The sequence below is a fragment of the Agelaius tricolor genome, unplaced genomic scaffold (genome assembly GCF_023055355.1).
Source record: "Agelaius tricolor isolate 1412-34295 unplaced genomic scaffold, bAgeTri1.0.p SCAF_40, whole genome shotgun sequence".
Classification (NCBI taxonomy): domain Eukaryota; kingdom Metazoa; phylum Chordata; class Aves; order Passeriformes; family Icteridae; genus Agelaius; species Agelaius tricolor.
The window spans coordinates 3,553,572-3,576,194 of NW_027269300.1; the positions used below are offsets into that span (position 1 = coordinate 3,553,572).

Genomic DNA, 22,623 nt, shown 5'->3' on the forward strand with positions numbered 1-22,623 from the left:
AGCGCTGGGGGAAACCAAACGAGAGCGCGGGCGATGGAGCGGGTGAGGCCTGAGGGCTCCAGAGGGGACCGAGGGGGGAATTTGGGGGCTCAGGAGGGCTCCGCGTCACTTCCCGCATTCCTCCCGCAGAAGCTCAGCCTGGAGCAGCGAACGGAGCGTCTGGTGCAAAGGAGGTGGGAAAGCAGCCCGGCCTCAAGTGCCCCTCGGGATCCCCGAGTGCCCCCTGGAGGCCCCAGTCTGCTTCCCCGTTCCCTCAGTGTTGTCCCGGAATCCAAGTGCTCCCCAGACCCCCAAATGCCGCCCCAGACCTCTAAGCGCCTGCTAATTCCCTCCCTTGCCCCGGTGATCCCCCAGGAACGCCTCGGGGACCCCCAGTTACCCCACCCGAGCCCAGGTGATGCCCCAGACCCCCCATTATGCCCATAAGTGCATCCCGCAGCCCCTCAAAGTCCGCCCGAGACCATCAGTCCCGTCGGGTCAGTGCAGGGTGAGCATTTCGGGGGTCCTCGCCCCACCCCAACCTTCTCCTCCCCTCACCAGCCAGGCCCTGCTAAAGCCCCGCCCCTGCGGGCCGAAAGGGGCGAAGCCTCTGCTTGGCTCCCCTGCCTGCAGCTCCAGCTGCCTCCACCTGAGGGGCTCACACCCCCCCCAACCCATCTCCCCCAGGAGCTTTCTCATCAGGTTTTCTCTTGCTGTCTCTCCCTGAAGCCTGAGTGACAGAGCAGCCCGGGGGAGCACCTGGGGTCAGCCAAGGTCGCCCATCCCAACCCTCCCCCACTTTCAGAATCCCAGGCTGGTTTGGGTTGGAAGGGACTTCAAAGGTCATCTCGATCCACCCCCTGCCATGGGCAGGGGCATCTTCCACAATCGCAGGTTGCTCCAAGCCCTGTCCAACCTGGCCTTGGACACTTCCAGGGATGGAGCAGCTGCAGCTTCTCTGGACAATCTGTGCCAGGGTCTCACCACCCTCACAGGGAGGAATTTTGTCCCAATATCTCATATAACCCTGCCTTCTGGCAGGTGAAAACCCTCACCCTCCATCCTGTCCCCTGAAAAAGACCCTCCACAGCTCTCCTGGAGGCCCCTTTTTATATTATATTTTATATCTCTATTAGATTTATACCTACATACATATCAGCCCAAAAAGTGGCTCAGGCAGTCTGTGACTAGTTGAGGCCCTGGGGTAGCCCCTTTTAGGGGGTGTGGGGGAGTGGGCAGATCTATGGGTTATTTTAGAGAGCCTCTGGAAGTTTGGGAGGGTTCTGAGGGTTCATAGGGTGTTTGGGGAGGGAGAGCTATGGAGCATTTTGAGGGGATTCTGAGGGTATTTGGGATCTACCGGGGAGTCTGTAGGGGATGGAGGAGGTCTCTGGAGTTTTGGGACAGGCTACAGAAGTGTATACGCCAGGGCCCCAAAGTCCTCTCAACCTATTCATCTGACAGGATTTATCTGCGCCTGTCAGGGAAGCTCACCACACAGACCCTGTTCCAGATTACCATGAAATTTTGATGCACGCAACATGCAGGAATGTTTTTCCTGCAATTTCCCTGGCTCCAAGAGGGACCACGGGAGTGGCACGAAAAAGTTGGGGGGGCCTGTCCATCCCCCACATAGGCAATTGTAGTTTTGATTCAAATTTTAATTAAAGGCTGAACTGGTGCTGATACTGCAACAGGGTCAGGGTCTTTCTCTACATTGTCGTCATCACGCCAATTCCCAGGAGACACTCGAGGGGCGCATGGAGGCCAGCTGGGTGTGCTTGCGGGATCATTAAAGGGTCTGGAGGGGCACTTAGGGGTCAGAGAGGCTGCTGGAGAGCACCTGGGGGTCCGAGGGAACACACAAGGGGCATTTTGGTAGCCGACGAACGACCCAGAAGTTCCCATAGGTAATCCATCAATGATGATTGGTCCCTTTATTCCAGTCGGAACCTTTTCCGGTTGGGTGGTCATCAAGGTTACTGCTGCTGCGGCTGCCACATTCAATCTGAGGCTCCCGGCAGTGTCTGGTTGAAGGGAAGCTGGGCTGAGGTGTTGACAGCAGCTACTTGTGTCTGGGCGCGGCGGCTGGTGGACGCGCTGGCTTTCCCGTTTCCCGAGTGGCGTTGGCAGGCTCCGGTGTTGTGGGTATCCAAGGGACAATTTTGGCACCAGACCCTGGCTGCTTGATAAGCCTGTCGCATATGTCCTGTACCTCCACACCGGTAACATTTGAATCGGCCAGTAGATGGAGCCCGTGGAGTAATTGTTGCCGCTGCTTGTAGGGGGCAAGAGCAGCTAACACCTGACTCTGTGAGGCTTCTGCCTGTTTTCGTAATCCTACTCCTATCTCCTTAATAGCATCTACTAACATTGCTTGATTCCCTACGGGCACATTCGCCAATCATTCTAAAGCTTCTTCTATAGACCAATTAGCTCCTAGGGTATTTAATATGTTCTTTGTAGTCTGATTACTATTCTGGAGTACACATTGTTTTAACAAAGTACCCTTCATGAAATCAGGGACTCCTGCCCGCTCAATAGCATTGGCTACCTTATCTATAAAAGATCCAAAGACTCATCTCTTCCTTGCTTTATTCCCATATAAGAAGGAATCCCCCCTGGCTCTTTTATCCTATCTATAGCCAACCGCACCAGACGCATCGCCTCCCGACACTGATCAGGACCGAGTAACGCTTGTGCTTCTGTCCAAAGAAAAGGCCCTTGACCCATTAACTCCTCTAGGGTTATCCCATGTAATGGGTCGCCTGGCTGCCGTATTACTGCTTCACATTCCTGACAGAGTGACTGCCAGTGTGCATTAAACAAGAGCTGCTGATGTTGAGTGAGGATAAGCTTCTCTATTCCTCTGCAATCAGCTGGCAGCAAACCCTGAGTCCCCCAGATATAATCAAGCATTTGTTTTGTGGGCTCACCAGTTACCCCAAATTGACTAACTGTGGACCATAATTGCAACAACAACTTCCAGTCTAGATTAGTTATCGTTGCTTGAAACCCGCCCCCTGCCACGGGTGAATATATCACCGGACAAGCAACATCCATAGCTGCTTTTATAGCCTCCTCATCCCCCGTATCCATGATATCTTTTGCTACCGCTGCCCATGCCTCCCTTCACCCCATGCAATGGCCCCCGCTAGGTCACTCTCTGACCCAGGAATCGGCACATTACTAGGAGGAGGAGATGGAGGGTTTGACACAGGCGGTGCGGACGGTGCTATTGTAGCACACATAGGGGGTGAGCTGCTGCTTGAAGCAGGAGCCGATGTTGGTGGCAAAATGATTGTGGATGTGGCAGGGGGTAACGGACAATTAAACCAGTCCCCATAACCCTTATTCTTTTCATGTGCCACACTAGCTTGCTGAGCAGCCTTCTTTTCCGCCTGATATTGTAATAACTCATCATGCACAACTCGCCATAGCTTTCCCAACTTTTTTGCAGTTTTATCATCATCTATGACTGCCTCCCACAGCTTGTCCCCAAATTTACGCCACTCTGTTAACTCATGTACTGTATGAGGATTTTGAAAACCTCCCTGTTCATACCCATAAGCTAATAACCCAGGAAGCTCCTTCTGCAAATCTATGCCCTTAACCTGACGCTTTTGTAAAAAGCTAGTAAATAAATCATATGCTGCTTGCCTTTCTCTATCCATTTTAAAAACGTCAGTGCTGTTGCAGCCCTACAAGGTCTCGGCAGTACGTATTGGCCGGGCTCTCCGTTGAGGTCGCCCAGGGCGCGGCACCTTCCCTTTTTCAGCGGTGCTTGTTCGCCGTCCTTGCTGCGACAGGACCCGAACTCCTACACCGATCCACCGTGGTTGCCGTTGCCAGTATCTCGTCGTGGGGTCGCCATTTGTTGGATCGGTGGAAGAAATGGGCACTCAATATGAGTGATCAGCAAGTCTCAAACTTTATTGATAGTTCACACATATTTATATTGGTGTTAATGAAGCCTATACATATAGCAAAGCTGAGCTCATTATTGGTTAATTGCTTATCAGTCAACCACGCCTACTTCTATATTCTTATGGTTATTTTGTTACTACTTCTACATTCTTGTGATTATTCTGCTGAAATTATCCTCATATTTTTGGCAAAAGATCCTCTCTTCTATCCTGCTGTTGCACCAAGGGCACAATGTCCTTGTCAGTGGTTGGACACTGACTGCTGAATCCTAGACTTGCCTCCTTCTAACTTAACCAACGGTATTATGTCAATGTGACCTTTCTCAGCTAGCCAACTGTCCACAAAGCTCTCCACAGTCCTGCAAGAGACAACTTTCTAGGGGTCTCAGTCAGCCCTTCAGCCACAGGGAAATCTCAGCAAGGGGCAGATAGCTCAGCTCATAGCAGTGATTTCAGCTCTGCGTGATTTCAGCTCTGCCTTGCGAGGTGTACCCTGGCCAACACTGTCCATTCTAGATGTCTCTCAGGGCAGGAGGGCTGTGGTGCTGTTGGCTGGTTGCAGCATCAGGAGCTCATGATTGGTGTATCTGAAGCAATCCATCCTCATTGGCTATGGGAGTTACAGCACACAGTGGCAGTGTCATTCAGCACCCAATGTTATACAATTCAACATCACAGACTATTCTCACCCAAAGTCAAATCCTCCTGCATTACTCACAAAATGCCCCAGGGTCCTTGAGCAAAGACAATGCCATGGATAGGTTTGCCTCTGCTTAAGGCAGGACTGATCCAAACAGTTTTCCCTAACCCACTTCTCATATGCGCCACAGGTATTTTATCCCCTTCTCCAGTATGTGGATGTTTTGTTTGGGCAGGGCCAGCTCAATTGGGTAGAGCCTGGTAGGTGCTCACTGATCAGGCAGCCTTTGCTAAATGAAGATCCTAATGTTTGAAGGTCCCACCATCCATTGCTTTCAAGGTGGTTTTTAACAGTTCATTGTACCATTTGGCTTTCCCAGGGCCCAGGTGTTCATGAGGCTGTTTTTGAAATAAGTCCCATTGTTTGAGTCAGTTCTTTCAGTGCTGCTACTTTGCCACAGGGCTTGTTTTTCAAGGGTTTTTCAAGGGTCAACATGATGCTCCAGGAAGTGGCATAATGCATGAGGATGGGTCTCCAGCCATCCAGTCATACCTTCTACCACTGTCAGCATGTAGCTCTTGCCTTGGAGAGGTTGCAGCAGTATGATGCAATTGATCTGCCAGGCTTCCCCAGATTTATGTTTCAACCATCGTCCCCCACACCACAGGGGCTTTACTCGCCTGGCCCTGCTTGATCTCAGCACACATTCCACAGTCATGGATTACTCAGGATATAGTGTCCATTATTAAGTCTACCCCTCAGTCATGATGCATCTGTGTGATACATCTCTTCCCTGATGACCTTAGATGCCAAAGGGGCCCACTGAACCAGAAATAACTCACCCTTGTGTGGCCAGTCCAGACCCACTTGAGACACTTTAATCCTGGCAGCCCAATCCCCTGCCCATTGTTGTGATGCTCTTCGCTGGCCAACTCTTGGATACGTGAGCATCCACAGGATGGACTTTCACAGCCAACTTCTCTACCCAGGCATCAATGTGTCACAGCAACGGGCTCCTGCCAGGTAATAATTAGCATTGACGCCATCATTCACAAAAGGCTGATCAATCTCTTTATTCCATTATTATTATAAAGAAATCCATTGCTTTTATAGACAGTTACAATACACCCGGACCTAATTGGTCCTCCAATCCAAACACCATCACTATTGGCTAATTAAGAAACCACCCTTTGGTAAACACATCTCCATAACACATTCCACATTTTCACAACAACAGGTGCAGCAAGTTAAGATAAGAATTGTTTCTCATTCTTTTCTCTAATCTTCTCACAAACTTTTCCCAGAAAGGCCTGGGAAAGTTGTCTGTTGCTCTCTGTGACCAGAGAGCTGCTGCCACAGCAATGTCTTGCCACAATTCAATAACCTAGGTGGGTTTCCCTCTGCACTGCCAATTGGTCTTTTTCCATTGTCCAGCCACCTTCGCAGAGCATTTGCTGTTGTGCATGAGTCAGTGGTCATTCCTCTCATTCAGCGATATTCAGCAATAGCCAAAGCCAGCTGGATAGCTTTCAGCTCTGCAACCTGACTTGATTCATGTTGTCCCTCAGTAACTTCTGCAACTCATCACATAGGACTTCACAGGGCTGCCTTGTCTTTCCTGATATATCCCTACAATATCCTCTCCTGAGGTAAGGTCTGCAAAGGATACATGGGGCCACTGGGCCAGTTACAATGAGGGCCACTGGGTCAGTTACAATGAGGTTTTGCCCCTCATTCCCAGTCAGGATCACTTCAGCTTCCAATACAGTCAGCTGTTAGGATTCCTCTGTCATCCCAGAAATAGAGATGGATTCTACCCCTACAGATATTGATGGCATCTGGGTACATCAGGTGCTGATGTCAAATAAAGCCTTGTACTCTTGTGGTCCTGCTGTATATCCAATGGTACTTTTCCTCCACCTTGATGAAGCCAGGGCCCCTTGGAGCGGTGTGGCCGGTGGAAAGATACGCCCAGGCTAGGAATGACCAGCCCGTCTCCAGCCAAGGGGGCACTTCCCCAACACGAAGTCAAGTAATGTGCCTAAGGCAATAATCTGCCTTAAGGACGTAGGCCGCTATGGTACTCCGAGCCGCAGGATTGAAGAGGCGTCTCTCAGTTTCTTCAGGGTAAATGGGTTTATTGGATCGGGGGGAACTGGTAGTGAGGGAGAAGAGAGCTGAGAGCCCCGAGGTGGGGAAAAACCCCGGGTTTTAAAGGGGATGGGAGGGGTGAAGGATGACAAATCAGAAGAGGGAAGGAAAAGATACATTGGGGATTGACATGACAACAGAACCAATCTCGTATAACCGAGGGAGGGGCCCCGGCCCCTGAGCCAATCACCCGACACCCTGACCAGAAGCTTCTGGAAAAGGAGGCAGGGGTGCCAAGTGACAGGCAGGCAGCCAGGGGTGGAGAACAAAAATGATACATTCGACAACCATAGTAACTGGGGAGGGGTTTAGGGATTGACAGATAACTGGGATTGGGGCAGGACCTTTAACATGAACAGGGGGGGAACAGAACAAACACAAAACAAACCACAACAGCCCCTCTAGCTCTGATCATGGTACTTATTGCTCACTTGTAAATATGACCTGGAGGTCCTTTCAAGAGGATCAGAAGTAACATCAGCCCTTCTATTCTGTCTGAGGACTTGCCCAGTGGTAACTGGAGAAGATTTATCCTTGATGAGTTTTCTGTGATGGTGTTCTTCCTCTTAACTCACCTGTGAGAAACAGCTGCTCACTTTGAAAATTTAAAAAGGTTTATTAAACCTTAACAAAAATACAACAAAGGACTACATAAGAAAAAAAGTTGCAGCGCTGGGAATTGCCCGTGTGCATACCACATGGCTGGTTCCTCTTCAAGATGGATGCTCAGTCTTTTATCCCCCTGGAGCTTGCATCAGTCAGCCCTGGCCCCTCCCAAAGTCTGTCAGTCAGCTCTTCTTTGCCATTTATTGGTGGAGACTGCTTTCTTGTAACTGGATTGGAGATCAGGTGTTGCCATGTTGCACCCCCTAAGCACCAAGCTTTTCCATTCCCAACTGCCCCAGGTAAGGGACACCTGTGCGCACCTTCTTTTTACCTGGCCTAGACAACCCAGGCTGTCTGATGGTCACAACACGGGGTGGGGGGGAGGGAACTATGGGGAGAATAGAGGACATCTAAACTACAATAACATAACTATACATCACTAAAGCTTTTCTTAATATTCACACAATAGTTATCTTTTAATTGCGAGAGCCAATCATCTCATTATCCATCTATAACATCACCCATGCTGCTGGGGCAGAGATGGATTTTCAATCCCACTTCCTCATGTCCTCTCCATGGTCACACAGTTAAAACCACAGGTTACTGCACAGTCTGTCTCCCCTCTCCTGAGCAGGATTCTGCTCCCAATAGCAGAGACTCCGGTCCGTACCGGCAGGGCCTGGACATTTCCTCTTTAGTTTGCTCGAGTCTTTCAAATCTGTCTTCAGTGTTGGACATTCTTTCCACAGACAATGCATAGGTTGGTAGGGAGAAGAAAAGATGATCTTCATATTGCCAAAGCTGGGTGGAAGCTGTTGTCTCATTAGTCAAAGGGACAGGACCACGATCAGACTAAGAACGATTTATTGCTTAGATAACATCAGTCTCAAAGGCCATGAGATTTATAAGACAGCAAGCAGTCAGCCAAAATCTAAGATGGTCACAAGTTCTTTTTTGCAAGACAGTATATAACTTTCTAATCCCATGGACAGTCGCCACAGAGTATGTTTTGTTTTTCTAACCTATCCCCTTTACTTCTTTCTACTGCAATGTGAATACTTTTGTCCAATAAGGTCTTATTACATATACACACATATGTCTCTATTATAATATCTAAACTTTTAGCTTATTCTATACAATCACATTACTACATTATTGCACTATAAAACCCTTCATCATCTTATCTAATACAGTTTCTTACTTAAAGCATATTCTTGCTTATAACTATAGAAGCATAAGTTTATGATTTTTCTATTCAATGTCTGTGTACCTTGCTTTCACATCAATCTAGACTTCTTCTTAGGCTGTAAATCAAACCCTCTTGAGTCTGTGAAGATTTCTATCTTTCCAATTCCCACACTAGGTAGTCACCTGAAGCACTGTTTGCTTTCCTTCTTTCATCAACATCACTGCCAATGGTGGTATACAACGATGGTAGGCTTCATACAAACTTCTGCCATGTGGATTGTGTGCCCTGGACCTCATCGGGATCTTCCTCCTGTTGTGAGAGCCCCACTTCGTCTTCATCCCTCACTGAGCAAACTGATTTGGTCTTGGATTTCTTGTGTATAGGGACAACTGCTCCCAGCATATGTTGTGCCTGTGGTTCAGCTGCAACTGGAGTGCCCACAGTGCTTGTTGCTCTGCCTTCCTCCTCTTCCTCGTGAGGGTGCTGTCTAGTGATGTACAGTGGCTGGTAAATAACCAGGGCCCAGCACGTTGCATAACTTTGTGCCTCTCTGGAGTCACTACAGCATTTTTCTTTCATAAATTTTATCACTTTACCATGGTCCTGTAGTTACCAGGGGTGAACTTCCAAACCACTGGAGCAGAGAAATCCTCCAAACACTGGCCCTTGTCCTCCCATATTTCATACCACTCCTGACTATTCTCCCTCAGGGAAGATCTCTGAATGGTCTTTATGAAAATTTCTTTTCTAATTTTAAACGTGGTATAGACCACACTGAGGAGGCCTGGCAGACACAACAACAGGAACAGGCTGGGAGCTATTATTAATGGACTATTAATGGACTCCTCTAGGCAAGGGCAGGAGAGAAGCACTGAATACATATCCCAAATGACCCTCACTGCCTTTGATGTTACCATGTCATAAACTGATATCCCAGAGTACAGCAACAAAGCAATCCTGATCCCTCTCCTTGCTCTGAAAAAGAACATATGGCAATACGTACAGGGCATACAGGGTTAGGTACCACACCCACATGAACAGACCAAGAAACATTGTGACCACTGGCTTTGCACATAATACAACAAAGGCTTAGATCACATTTGTTTTCAAACAGCTCTAGATAGGTCTGTTGTTATCTCAACCCTTTGTGCCTCACATTGGGCAGCAATTAAGGATGTCATGTTTTAAGAACAGTATTCCATACTTTAATGCTTATACTGAAACCACATTGGCTCTTGCTTCCCCAACCCCTCCAGCTGGAAGCAAAAAAGGCAAAGATCACAGTTTAACACAAGAACAATTTACTGGAAACAGCAATGAAATAAGAAAACAGTGACAGAAACAATATTAATGACAACAGCTCATTAATAGATCATAATAAGACAAAGAATCTACACAGAAAGTCTGTGATAATACCGACTGTTTCCCCTCAAAGAAGGAACCCCTTCCTCTCAGAAGTGAGGAAAAGAGTCCTTTTCCCTTACCCCTGGCAAATAAGATGGTATTGAATAACCTCCTAGAAATGCCCACAGCAACACCCCTCAGCTACTGCAAAAAAAAAAAAAAAACAAACAAAAAACAAAACCAAAAAAAACCTCTATTTTAACAACTCTGTCCTGGCTGAAACTAGAATGGCCATGCCGGTGGGGAGATTTCAAAGGGGTATGGGAAGATGGATGCAAACAAGAGGAATGAGAAGCTCTGAAAGCAGAAATACCTCATGGGAAGTGACGTGAGAATGGGACTATAAGCTTGTTTGGGGAAGGTTCAAGGGTAAACTCCACATCATAGCAGTGCTGGTTTGGCAACTCCTTTGTCTCTGCTGCATTGAAGAGGCTGAAACAGGGAGAAAAACTGCCCTAAAGGGGAGCAGGGAGGGTGATAAGCTTTGCCTCATCCCAGCCCAGCCTGGGAGTGACTCCTGGCACAGGGGCTGCTGCAAGAAGCTCCCCTTCCCTCCTCTTCCCCTCCACTCCTCTCTCTCCTGTCCTGGGGACAGAGGGGGCGTGAAGATCCGAGGGTGCCACCTGCACAACTCCTGGCTGGCAGCAGATGTGACCCCAAGTTGTCACAGAGCCTGCAGAGCTGCAGGATGCCTCAGCCCGAATGCCTGGGGCTGCTGATATTGGGGTGTCTAGGTGCATTGGGGGTGCTGATCTCTGTGTCTGTTCTCTCCCAGCCCACATCATCAGAGCAGATCCTAGAGATATTGGCCAAGGGCAGTAGAAACCAGCGCAGCATCACACCAAGGCCAACACCACCTCCTCCCACTCCCATGCCATCCTCCAGGTGAGTGCTGCTGGCTGTGGTATTGCTACAATCAGTGCTGGAAATGAAGCTAGGAAGCTGCTGAGATAACATCCCAGGGCTGTCCCAGTCAGCACCGAGTTGGGAATTACATACCCCAGGACTCTGAGTGTCAAAGTGCTCCCCAGTTTCTTGATGCAAACTTGCCAAGTAGATTTAAACTCCAGCCATGTACTTTCCTGAATTTGCAGGGCTGTTACATTTGCCTGGGCAGATGGAGGCTCTGGCTATCACCTCAGCCTGTTCCTAGTGCCTCATCCATTGCTACTTGTAGGGGAGCAATGGATGAGGCATTCAATCAGGTGTCCGGATGCTTTTCCAGAGCCTTGGAAACCCAACCAGCTGTACCGTCCTCCACCACTAAACATGGGAGTTGCTGATTCTTTTCCATAACTCTGTCCCTTCCTTCCAGATCCTTTCCCTGGCTTTGCTCCTAGTGTCATGTCCAAGTGTTTGACTCATCCTCACAGCATGCCAGGTTCCTCTCCTACTCCTGCTCCATCTTCCAGTGTGATCCACTGACCCATTCCATGGGAAACACTGAGCCCTGGTCCCGCTAGTGCTACTTGCTCCAACCAACCTCCCCAGGGGTGTGTGGAGCCATGGCTTCAGCCATCTCTGTCCTCGCAGATCCAGGTGAAGCAGTGGGACCAACCCCACTCTTGGCTTTGCTGGGAATCTGTGTGTGTGGCCAAGGTGAGCCTGACTGACCCAGCGGACTTGGAGTGAGCCTAGGTCACCAAGGACTGCAGAGAGGGGCTGTGGGAGGGACCAGCATCAATTGCTCACTGCTGGCCCTTGACAGCATCATGCGCCCACTGGCCAGATGTAAGGGAAGGCTGTTCCCAGCCTGGAACTGCTGAGCTCTGGCTGTTGGGGGTTGGGCCTGGGAGGCACCTACCCAAGCACCCCAGGGCCGATAAGCTGAGCAGAGCTTCGGTCTCTCAGGACAGAGCAGGCAGAGCCACATCCTGCTCTGGAACAGCAGCTGATGCTCTTGCGAAAGGGCTTCCCTGGGCAGCACAACCCAGTGATCGTGGCCATGAGCCCTTGGCGCCGGCGGCCTGGACACCTGCAGCATGCTCTGGTTTGCCAGCCAAGCCAGGTACATCCTGCTGCTGGTGAGGATCAGGTGGGAGCGACGCAGGGACCTGCCTGGGGCTCGGGAGCTGCTGAGTTGGGGGTCAGGACAGTGTGTGGGAGGATGGATTGGTGGGTGCCTCCTGTAGGCTGCTGGAATTTCCCAGCCGTGGGGGTGTCGCTAGGGGCAGAAGCAGCTGCAGCAGCGTGTGCCCAGGATGACCCAGATGTGCAAGACCTGAAGCTCCCACGTGCTGGGAAAAGGAACTGAATGATGAAGCATTTGTTGCATTTGAACAACGAGGTCCATCTTGCTTCCCTCTTTTCCTCCTCCTCCATCCCCTTTTCCTCATTACTGTCATCCCAACTGCACATTTCTCAGACGATAACTGTCGGAACTCAGTACATCCCTCTGGGTGTCCAGAGTTGCTGAGGACCCCGCCGGGGGGCTCAGAGACCCTGGCATGCAGCCCAGAACACCTGGGGATTTGATTATGATCCCTGGAGCAAGTCACCAGATTTGCATGAGGACCTGAAAGTCACAGAGGTTTGAATAGTATAATAATAATATTATCACAGGGTGAAAATGTAGATTTTAGGATTTATGGCATGGGGGTTATGGGGACAAGATGGACGAACTTGGGCGTGTCTAGCCTTTCTTTTTCTTCTTCTTGTTCTCCATTTTCTGCTGTGATGCTGGCACTTTGGGATTGGTTTAGAGTAGAAGTGCACTGTCTAACACAGGTGATAGGTATTGGGAATTAAGTGTAAATATCTTATACATAGTTCATAGTATAAAAGGACAACACTGCCTTGGGGACGGTCAGAGTGCCTTTGGCGGCCTTGCTGAGCAGACCTTGGCTGGGCAGAAAGAAAATTTTATAGATAAGAATTAATAAACAACTTGAAGACTGAAAACTGAAGAGTTCAGACTCATTCTTCAGCCGCGCGGGCTGAAACAGAGACATCCCGCACATCTTGGGGTAGCAATTAACAACCATCTATCCGAGAGATAACCAGGGATTTTGGGATTTTTTTGATTGGGAATGTCCCTGGGGATCCCCATTACACCAGGGTAAGTCGCTCTAGAGCAGCTTCTCTCTCTCCCAGCAACCTTTCTCCTCCTCCTCCGCCTCCTCCTCCTCTTCCTCTTCCTCCTTCTTGTTACCTTCATCCCCACTGTGCAGAACATATTCCCAAGAGAAAAGCCAGTGATTTTGGGGCAGAAAACTGCTTTTCTGAGGGGGAACCTCCACAGTGGTCCCAGTCTTGTCAGGGCAGCCTCCCTCCCTGTCCCCCATCTTCCTCTCCTCGTTCTCCTTTTCCTCCTTGCTGCCATCAGCCCCACTCCACAGGACACCTTCCCCAGATAAAAAGCAGTGATTCTGGGGCAGAAGGTTTCTTTCCTGAGGGAAAACTTTCCTGGGGGTTCCAGATGTGCCAGGGCCTTCCTCCCTGCCCCCTCTCTCCCTCTCCTCCTCCTCTTCCCCCCCACTCAGGGCACACCTGAGCTTTGCCCAGAAGAGGGGCTGTGCAGGGGGCTCAGAGGGCCAGCGCAGGTGTGTGCGCCGCAGCAGCACACGGCGCATGCGATGGAAGGCCGAGAGCTCAGCCTCAGGGATGTCCTCAAGAAAGATGAGGACAAGGACATCACGCAGCTCATCGAAGAGGCGATAGCTGGCCATCTGGATCTCCAGTGAGCACCACTCACTGCGCAGGTACCCACGGCTCACCACACACACTGTGTGCCGGCTGTTGTACACAGCGTCCACAATGTTGTCCACTATGGCACGGCCGGGGCGAAAGTCACGGTGGTGCAGACAGAGCCGCAGGGCTCCACGCTCAAGCTCAGGCACCAACTCCTCCAGCACCCACTGCTCATCCCCGGAGTTGTAGGACACGAAGGTGTCATAGGTGTAGCGCCGCTGCTCCCGCCGCCAGTGCCCACGTGCCCAGGCACGCAGCAGGAACAGCTGGTAGCGCAATCGCCAGTACCCACGGTGGTGCAGCAGCGGCAGCACCAGCAGCAGGAGCACAGCCGGTGCTGTCCCTGCAAACAGGTACCGCCCCATGTCCAGGTAGCACACACACGTGTCAAAGCAGTGCAGGTATGCGGAGGCCCCACCCATCTCACCACATGTGTAGTTATACAGATAGACCACCTGCACAGGCCCATGTGCCAGCCAGGCAGGCAGCCAGGCATTGGCACAGCTGCAACTCAGTGGGCACTTGCGCAGGTCCAGATAGCGCAGGGCAGGGAGGCGGGTGGCCAGAGTCACATCCAATGTACGCAGCCCGTTCTTGGCCAGGCGTAGCTCCTTCAGTCGTGTCAGATTTCCGAAGACCTCAGGGCCAAGGCTGCGCAGTCCTGCGCTCTCCAGGTTCAGGCTGCGCAGTTGGCTCAGGTTCTTGAAGATGCCGGCAGGCAGGTGGCCCATCCCACCGCTGCTGTCAGCCAGCGTCAGGTACTGCAGCTGTGCCAGGTCATCGAAGGCATCAGCAGGGATGGCCGAGAGCGAGTTCTGTGACAGGTAGAGTGAGCGCAAGGCACTGAGGCCCTGGAAGAAGCGTTGTGGGACCACACGCATCCCATATGGCTGCTGCGCCTGCAGCTTCAGGTCATAGAGGTTATGCAGGTAGCGGAAAGGTGGCAGCTGCCGCAGGTGTCGGCTCAGGTAGCGCAGCGCATTGGCACGCAGGTCCAGCACACCCAGTGTCACCTGCACCGGCTGGAATGTGGCCACCCTCACCTCCAGCAGCCGGTTGCGGTCCAGGTAAAGCCGGCAAAGCTGCGGGAGGCCCTGGAATGCCTTGGCTGCCAAGTGCCGCAAGTTGTTCCCACCCAGGTCAAGGGTCTGCAGGCGGTCAAGCCCCTTGAAAGCACCAGGGAAGAGCACGGCCACACGGTTGTTGCGCAGGTTGAGGTCTTTCAGCTGGTGCAGGTCAGCAAAGGAGCCGGGCAGGATGTCAGTGAGCAGGTTGTTGTCAAGGCGCAGGTGCCTCAGGTTGCGGAGTCCACGCAGCGCTGCGCGGTGCAGCCGTGCCAGCCCGTTCACATCCAGCCGCAGCTGCCGCAGTGCTGGTGCATTGTCAAAAGCACCCGCACCGGCCACTAGGATGCGGTTGAAGCGCAGGGACACATTATGCAGCTGCTTCAGAACCGGGGTCCCATTGCACGATGGCAGCCGCTGCAGCAAGTTGTGCTCAGCCACCAGCTCACGCAGTGTTGCATGCTGCTTTGGGTTCAGCAGCTGCCCTATGCAGCCCAAATGCCGCAGCCGGTTGCCAGACACATCTAGGGCACCCAGCACCGGACACTTGGCCAGAGCCCCGTTGGGCATTGATGTAAGGTTCATGCGCTGCAGCTGCAGCCTCTGCAGCCTCTGTCCTCTCAGCTGCTTGCACAGGTATTCCAGGCCGCTTGTGTTCACCTGTAGCCCTGACACATCCACCTGACGTGGGGAGATTCCAGCCACGCGCAGCAGCTGCACTACATCCAGTGGGTTCCCAGCCAGGTGCAGGTGTGTCAGGTTGTTCAGGCACAGGTGAGAGAGCAGTGCAGGGTCCGAGATGTTGTTGTAGGACAGGTCGAGCACACGCAGCCCTGGGGGTATCACCTCAGGGGTGGCCCCTGAAAGAGCTCCCAGGGAGTTGTTGCAGAGGTACAGGGTCCCCAGTGTGGGTGGCAGCCCCGGGCCCAGTGTTGACAGCATGTTGCCACAAAGGTCGAGCAGGTCTAGGTGTGTCAGATTCCCCACAGCCATGGCCACAGGCTCCAGTGCGCTGAGCCGGCCACCCCGCAGCCAGAGCATGCTGAGTGCAGCCAGTGGCTGGAAAGCCCTGGGGGCCACCTTCTGTAGCGGATTGTGGTCCAGCCGCAGTGTGCTCAGGTTGCCCAGCCCGGTGAACACACCTGTGGGCAGCTCTGAGATGTTGTTGTGGGCCAGGTTTAGGTGAGCCAGTGCTGACAGCCCCGAGAAAGCCCCTGGGGCCAAGAGTTCCAGCTGGTTGTGGGTCAGATCAAGGATGTAGAGCCGCGGCAGGTGGGCAAAGGCACTGGGGGGCACCTGGCGCAAGATGTTGACAGAGAGGTTGAGGGATGTGGCAGTGGAGGGGAGGTCATCCACCGCAGCCCCCACGGTGCTCAGGAAGCGCTGGATGCAGCGGAACAGCCCAGGGTCCCATGGTGCCTGGATGCAGTTGTGGAAGCCATAGGGAAAGACCCCTGCTGGCACCATCACCAGTGTCACCAATGTCACCAGCAGTGGAGTGCACATCCTGACTCACCCTGGGGAGATCCTAGATGCAGTAGGGGAGAGAGAGAGTAGGATGAGGCTTGGTACCATAGAGGCCCCCTTCGAGGCCCAGGGACTGCACTTGGGGGTCAGGGATCCCCACCCCCCTAGGGACCTCCCTCGCAACCCAGGGACCTCACCACCATCCCAAAGACCCTACTCACGGCCCAGAGAACCCTCATCCACACCCCACCAGAACACCAGGATCCCCACTCTGCATGCAAGGACTCCTTGTCCGCACCCCAGGGACTCACACACACACTCCAGGGATTCCCTTCAGGGCCCAGAGACCCCCTCCATCCACAGCCCAGGCAGACACACCCCAGGGACCCCCATCACGGCCCAGGGGCCTCCCCCAGGACCAAAGAACCTCCACACACCCCAAGGACCCCTTGCCCCCCACTCCCGAGGGATTTTGGGGACCCCCTGCTCCCCATCAAGTTCCCACCGTGCCACTGCCTCTGCTTTGGGTGATTTTGGGGTTAGAAACGGGAAGTTTGGGGTATCACTTTTTGTCACCACTGCCCCACCCACCTCCCTGTGACGTGGGTGGGGGAGGCCCCTGCCTGGACGGATTTAAGGGTCCCCGGGGGGCTGGCAGGTGTACCAGGCCACACAGCTGGGTCACCCACCTGGTGCAGATTCCCGGAGTCTGGGGGGGAACCCTGGGACATCCAAGCCTCTTCCCCTCCCTCCCCCCCATCCCCACCCCGTGCCATCCCCCTGCTGCCACATGCTGCTCTTTGTTCCTCTTCCCCTTCCTCAGACTGAACCACCTGGTTTTGGTTCCTTCGGGGTAAATACTGGGCTGTACTGGGTTATGCTCTCTTGTACTGGGCTGTACTGGACTATATTGGTCTATACTGAGCTGTGATGGGTTGTGCTGAGTTACACTGTAGTGTACGGGGTGCTGCTGGGCCGTACGACGCTGTACTGGCTTGTACTGCCCAGTACCACCAGGGACAGAGGCGCTGTCCAGGTGCTGCGCAGGGGGCGTGGCCTGACTTGGGGGCGTGGTCCGTGCAGCATCAGGGCGGGCCCTGTCGGGAGTGTGGGGGGCTGGAGAGTGGGGGTCCATCAGGATGAGGGGGAATATTTGGGTCTGGGGGATTATAAACAGGCTCGGGGGATTTGGGGGCTGCAGGGACTGGGGTGCATGGGGGAACCATGGGGGTGTGGTGGGGGGGCTGCAGGGACTGTGCTGTGCAGCGGCCGCAGCTGGTGATGCGTAGCCCGCTGCAAATGTGGGGCGAGTACCCTCATCTTCCCCCCAGGGCGATGGGCTGGAGCTGGAGTATGAGATGGTGCCGAGCAAAGGGGATTCCTTCCGGATGCGGCACCTCTCGGCTGATGAGTTCAGTGCTGCCGCAGCCGGGGGAAAGACATTGCAAGGAGGACTGGCGTGCACCAAGATCGGGGGGTATATTGGGGGCTATGGGGGTCTGAGGAGGCTTATTGGGGTCTAGAAGGTCTGGAGGGGCTGAAGGGATTGGTGTATATCAGGGTCTGCGGCTGTATAGGGAGTTATGGTGGTCTGGGGGGCTGCAGGGATTTGGGACGGGGACATATATGAGGGTCTGGAGGATTGTTTAGGGGTTTGGGGGGTTGGAAGGATTGGAGTGCATCAGTATGGGGAATTATATTGGAGGTTATTGAGATCTGAGGAAGCTGAAGGGGTTGCGGTACAATGGGGAATGATGCTGGGGCTGCAATGCAGGGGGCGTCTGTGGATAGTCTGGTGGGTATTGGGGGGCTTCATGGGGTGAACCCCTTCTCACCCCTCCCCCCACCTTCCCCAGGCGTCCTGGAAACAGACATCACCTTCCTCCTCGTCTTCATTGTCACCCTCATGTTATTCATCAGCTGGAGGGAAATCTGAGCTTCAAGGGGGCCTGGGGGAGGCAGTGTTTTGAGAGATCTGGTGCTCACCCCCCCAGTCCCCCCAGACCTGGTCTAGGGATGGCAGCTGCTCCACACTACCTGCAAGATGCTCATGGTGGCTGCCAGCATGGAGTGTGAAGGGGGAGCTTGTGGGGCTATGGGCAGGTTTGTGGGAACCAGCAGCAGCTGTGGGGACTGGAGAGCATTGGGGTCTGGGGAAGTTATATTGGGATTTGGGGGATCTTCAGAGCCTGGGAGGTGTCGAGGTCCAAGGGGCATATTGAAATTTGATAGGGCTGGGGGTTCTGGGTGCGTTTGGGGAGGGCTTTCACAGCAAAGTATAGGGGATATGGGGGAGCACAAGGGCACTTTGAAGTCATGGGAGGTAATGAGGGGCTTGGGGAGGTACAGGAGGTGGGGGGGTGCACAGCCCCTCGTGTGGGGGGTGTGATGAAGGGGGGTACCCAGCCCTCCCCATATCCCCATGCCAGCTGCTCCCCCCACCCCATCAGCTTCCTCATTTTCCTCATGCTCATCCTGCTGGGCAAGTGCTTTTCCATCACAGGTACTATGGAGGGTATGGGGAGGTGGCTGGGGGGCAGCTGTGGGTCACTATGGGACAGTCAGGGGTCCCTATAGAGCATTTGGGGGGGGGAGGTGTGGAGTAGTTTTGGGGTTCTCTATGGGGCACCCACAGGGTTGGTGCTTTCAGGGGCCACATCAGACTGGGGAGCTCCATCCAGCTCTCCGTGTACAGCATCACCTACATCACCCTGCTTGCCTACAAGGCCCAGGTGAGACCCCTACACCCACTTGTATTTGTGCAGTTTAGGGAGGGTTTTTGGGTATTTGGGAGGGTATTTTGGGATGCAGGGGCAGTTCTTGACCACCATAAGGTGCTTTATAATTGTGAGGTTCAGGTGAGACCCATGTGCCCAGCTTTATTTGGGGAATATAGGAGGCATTTGGAGGGGTATGGGGTATTTGGATGGTGTTTGGCTTTGTGGGGTTTATCTTTGGAGGGAGAGGCAGTTTTTTGACCCTGGTTGAGTGATGTACCCCTACAAGTCACCTGCTGGGCACAGGCTCATTGTGCTGCACTTGAGGGCCTTCAGCTGGTTATGCAATGCCATCGCCATCACTGTCACCATTGTCCTTGAGTACCGCAACTTCTACCTGCCCTTCCTGGGAGCTTATGCCCTCTGATGAGTCCTCGGGCTACCTGGAGGACACCTGAGGTCTCTCACACAAGAGTCTCTCAAGGGGGTCTCATGAGGGATCTCACAAGGGTCACTCTTATAGAAGTCTCAAAGTGGTCTCACAGGCAGAAAACTCTTCAAGGAAAAATGCCACTCAGGTTCCACTGGGCAAGTCCTCAGGCAGAATTGAAGGGCTGATGTTACTTCTGACCCTCTGGAAGGGATCTCCAGGTCATATTTACAAGAAGTGAGCAACGAGTACCATGATCAGAGCTAGAGGGGCTCTGGCTCCAGCCAGCTGTGGGAAAAGGACAGTGGGGTTAGTTAGACTGTGTGGATCCATGGCCTGGCACAGCAGAGCCACAGGAGCACAAGGCTTTAGCTGACATGGGTGCACAATGCACCCTGATGCCATCATGCAGGGGCAGAATCCACCTCTGTTTTTGGGATGACGGAGGAACCCAACAGGGACTATACTGGAAGCTGAAGTGCTCCTGACTGGGCATGAGTGGCAGAAAAATGCCATTGTCGCTGGTCTAGAGGGTCCATGTATCCTTGGCACAGATCACCTCAGGAGAGGTATTTCAAGGACCCAAAAGGACACCATTGAGCTTTGGGAGAGCTGCTGTGGAGACAGAAGAAATTCAGACAGCTGAATTCCTTGCTTGGTCTTTCAGAGGACCCTTCTGCTGTGGGACTGCTGAGGGATGAAGAACAGCAGGTACTGATGGCCAGCACAACAGTGTCCCATTGGCAACATGGCACCGACTGGGACTTCAGGACCCCATCCATGAGCTGATGATCTGTGAACTGGAGAGCTGGGCGTGCTCAGCAAGACTCGCTCACCCCTCAGTAGCCCCACATGACCCCTGCCTGAGTCCTGTGGAGAGTGGACACTGACAGTGGACTGTCATGGCCTGAATGAAGTTACACCATCACTGAGTGCTGCCATGCTGGACATGTTGGAACTTCAGTATGGGCTGGAGTCCAAGGCAGCAAAAGGGTGCCACAGCAGAGGAAGCTTTTGAGAAGGGGGAGAAGATAATCCAGATCCTCCTGATGGTTCATTTTGCCATAAAACAGAGTAAAGTCAAGGGACCTTGAAATTCATAGCAATATGGACATTGTCAGATTCCAGTGTATGTGGTCAACAAAATAGCAGCAACGTGCTTTTGAACAAATTAAAGAGGTGATTGTTCCTACAGTAGCCGTTGGACCAGTCAGGACAGGACAAGGTGTGGAAAACATGCTCCACACTCCAGCCAGGGTGAATGGTCCACCCTGGAGCCTCTAGCAGAAGGAACCTGGGGAAGTTTGAGGACCACCCTATGGTTCTTGAGTCTGGGATACAAAGGATCTGAAGCCAGCTATACCCTTACACCACACTGCAGGTACTGGCAGCTTATGAGGAGGTTCCATCTGTTTCAGAAGTGATTGGCACCAAAGCACAGCTGCCACTGGCACCCGACTGCCAGTGCTGGGCTGGATGTTCCAAGGGAAAGGCATCTTGGAAGTCATTACGAACTGGACCTGAGGCAAAAATTTCAGATTATCAGCAGAAGGGAAGAGGTGAAGGTGGCACGTGCTAAGGAGGCCTTGACTACCAGAAAATGAAAAGCATCACTCTCTCTTTACTGATGGTTCCTGCCATATTGTAGGGATGCATCAAAAAGGGAAAGCTGCTGTATTGAGTCCTACATTAGAACTTGTGGAAGTCACTGAAGGACAAGGTGGATCCAGTCAGGTTACAGAGCATAAAGCTTAAAGCCATCCAGCTGGCTTTGGATATAGCTGAATGAGAGAAGCGGCCAACACTCTGCCTCTGCACTGACTCATGGATCATGGCAAATGCTCAGTAGGGTGGCTGGAATGATGGAAAAAGGGCAATTGGCAACACAAGGGAAACCCATCTGGGCTCCTGGACTGGGGCAAGACGTCACTGCCCAATGGATAAACTGATTGTGAAAGTCCCTCCTGTGGATGCTCACGTGCCCAAGAGTCGGGCACTGAAGAGCATCACAACAATGGACAGGGGGATGGGGCTGCCAGGATTAAAGTGTCTCAGGGGAGTCTGGACTAGCCACACAAGGGTGAGTTATTTCTGGCTCAGTGGGCCCATGATGCCTCAGGTAGCCAGTGTTTCAGGGGCAGATGAGAGGTTGCCCAGGCAAGGTAAAGACCTTTCTGTCCTGGAACATTTTGTGTGGGAGCAATCCTTGGATGGATCCAAATTTTGAGCTTGGCACCAAATTTAGGAAGTTGGGCTCAGAAAGTGAATGAAAGCACATTTCCTTGGGAGGAGAAACACCTAGTCCTACTGTTGGTGCTGCAGATGATTGTCGGCCCAAGAAAGGAAAAGGCAAGCAAGACCTATCTCTCCAGGCACCTATTTTGTTGGAGAAATCCTTGGACATACTTATTAGTAGAGGTGGTTTCCAAATTCCTTAAATGTGTTCCTGAAAGGGAATGACACTTTTTTTTCTTGGAAAATAAATCACTAGTCACAGTGTTTTAGGATGAAAACATTTTGCTGGCCTTCACCTCCACCTGGCAGATGATCATCTGCACACCGTCAGTCGGACAAGGTGTTTCCCTTCACAAGAATAGGTACTGCCATTCACATTGAAGAACCTAGTTGCAGCATTTTGAGCTGAGTTCCAGTATTGAATACATCTCAGCTCTAGACATTGCTCTCACACCAAACAGACTAGGGCAGAAAAGTTATGCTGGAATTTTTCTCCCCTCTTCAGTTTATAATCTGTGGTTAGCTGCTTTCTTTCCCATGTAAAAGCACTCTCATTCCATTTCAGGAATCAAACACACAATTTTGTAAATCACCTGCAATGTTGACTATGTCCAAGGATTGCTCCCAAACAAAGGCTCCAGAACAGCAAGGTCTTGCTGGCATGTCTCTCTACCAGGCAGATGATTATCTGTAGAACCAGCATTAGGACTGGGAATTTCACTTTTCTAGGTAAAGTATTGTCATTCACTTTCAGGGCCTGGGTTCTGACATTTGGATTCAAGCTCTGATATTGAATGTCTAAGGATTCCTCCCACACAAAAAATGTAAGGACGGAAAACTGTTGCTGTCTTTTACCTTCACTTTGCAAAGGGGTGAAGGTAAAAGACTTTGCAGTCATCTGAACACCACCAGCAGGATTATGTGTTTGCCTTCCCAAGGAAAGGTATTGTCATTCATGTTCAGGAGCACAGTTGCAGCATTTGGAGCCACATTCCAATATTGAATACTTCCACTGATTATCTAACACAAAATGATCCAGGGCAGAAACATCTTTGTGGCCTTTACCTCCCCTGGGAAGCATATCTGCACAAGAACAGTGGGTTATGTCCTTTCCTCCCCATGGAA

The 22,623-nt window shown here is 52.1% G+C and overlaps 1 protein-coding gene and 1 long non-coding RNA gene across 2 annotated transcripts; one reads left to right on the forward strand and one right to left on the reverse strand.

Annotated features, from left to right (window-relative positions):
- Window positions 1-3: 3 nt before the first annotated feature.
- LOC139603712 (uncharacterized) lies at window positions 4-20,257 on the forward strand. The gene is made up of 3 exons (XR_011683789.1): window positions 4-173; window positions 10,671-10,780; window positions 19,931-20,257. It is a non-coding gene; the product is annotated as an uncharacterized lncRNA (long non-coding RNA).
- On the reverse strand, window positions 12,964-16,216 carry LOC139603660 (toll-like receptor 13). Its single transcript, XM_071454551.1, has one exon. It carries the CDS (start codon window positions 16,153-16,155, stop codon window positions 12,964-12,966), a length of 3,192 nt encoding a protein of 1,063 aa, XP_071310652.1. The 5' UTR covers window positions 16,156-16,216.
- Window positions 20,258-22,623: the final 2,366 nt, after the last annotated feature.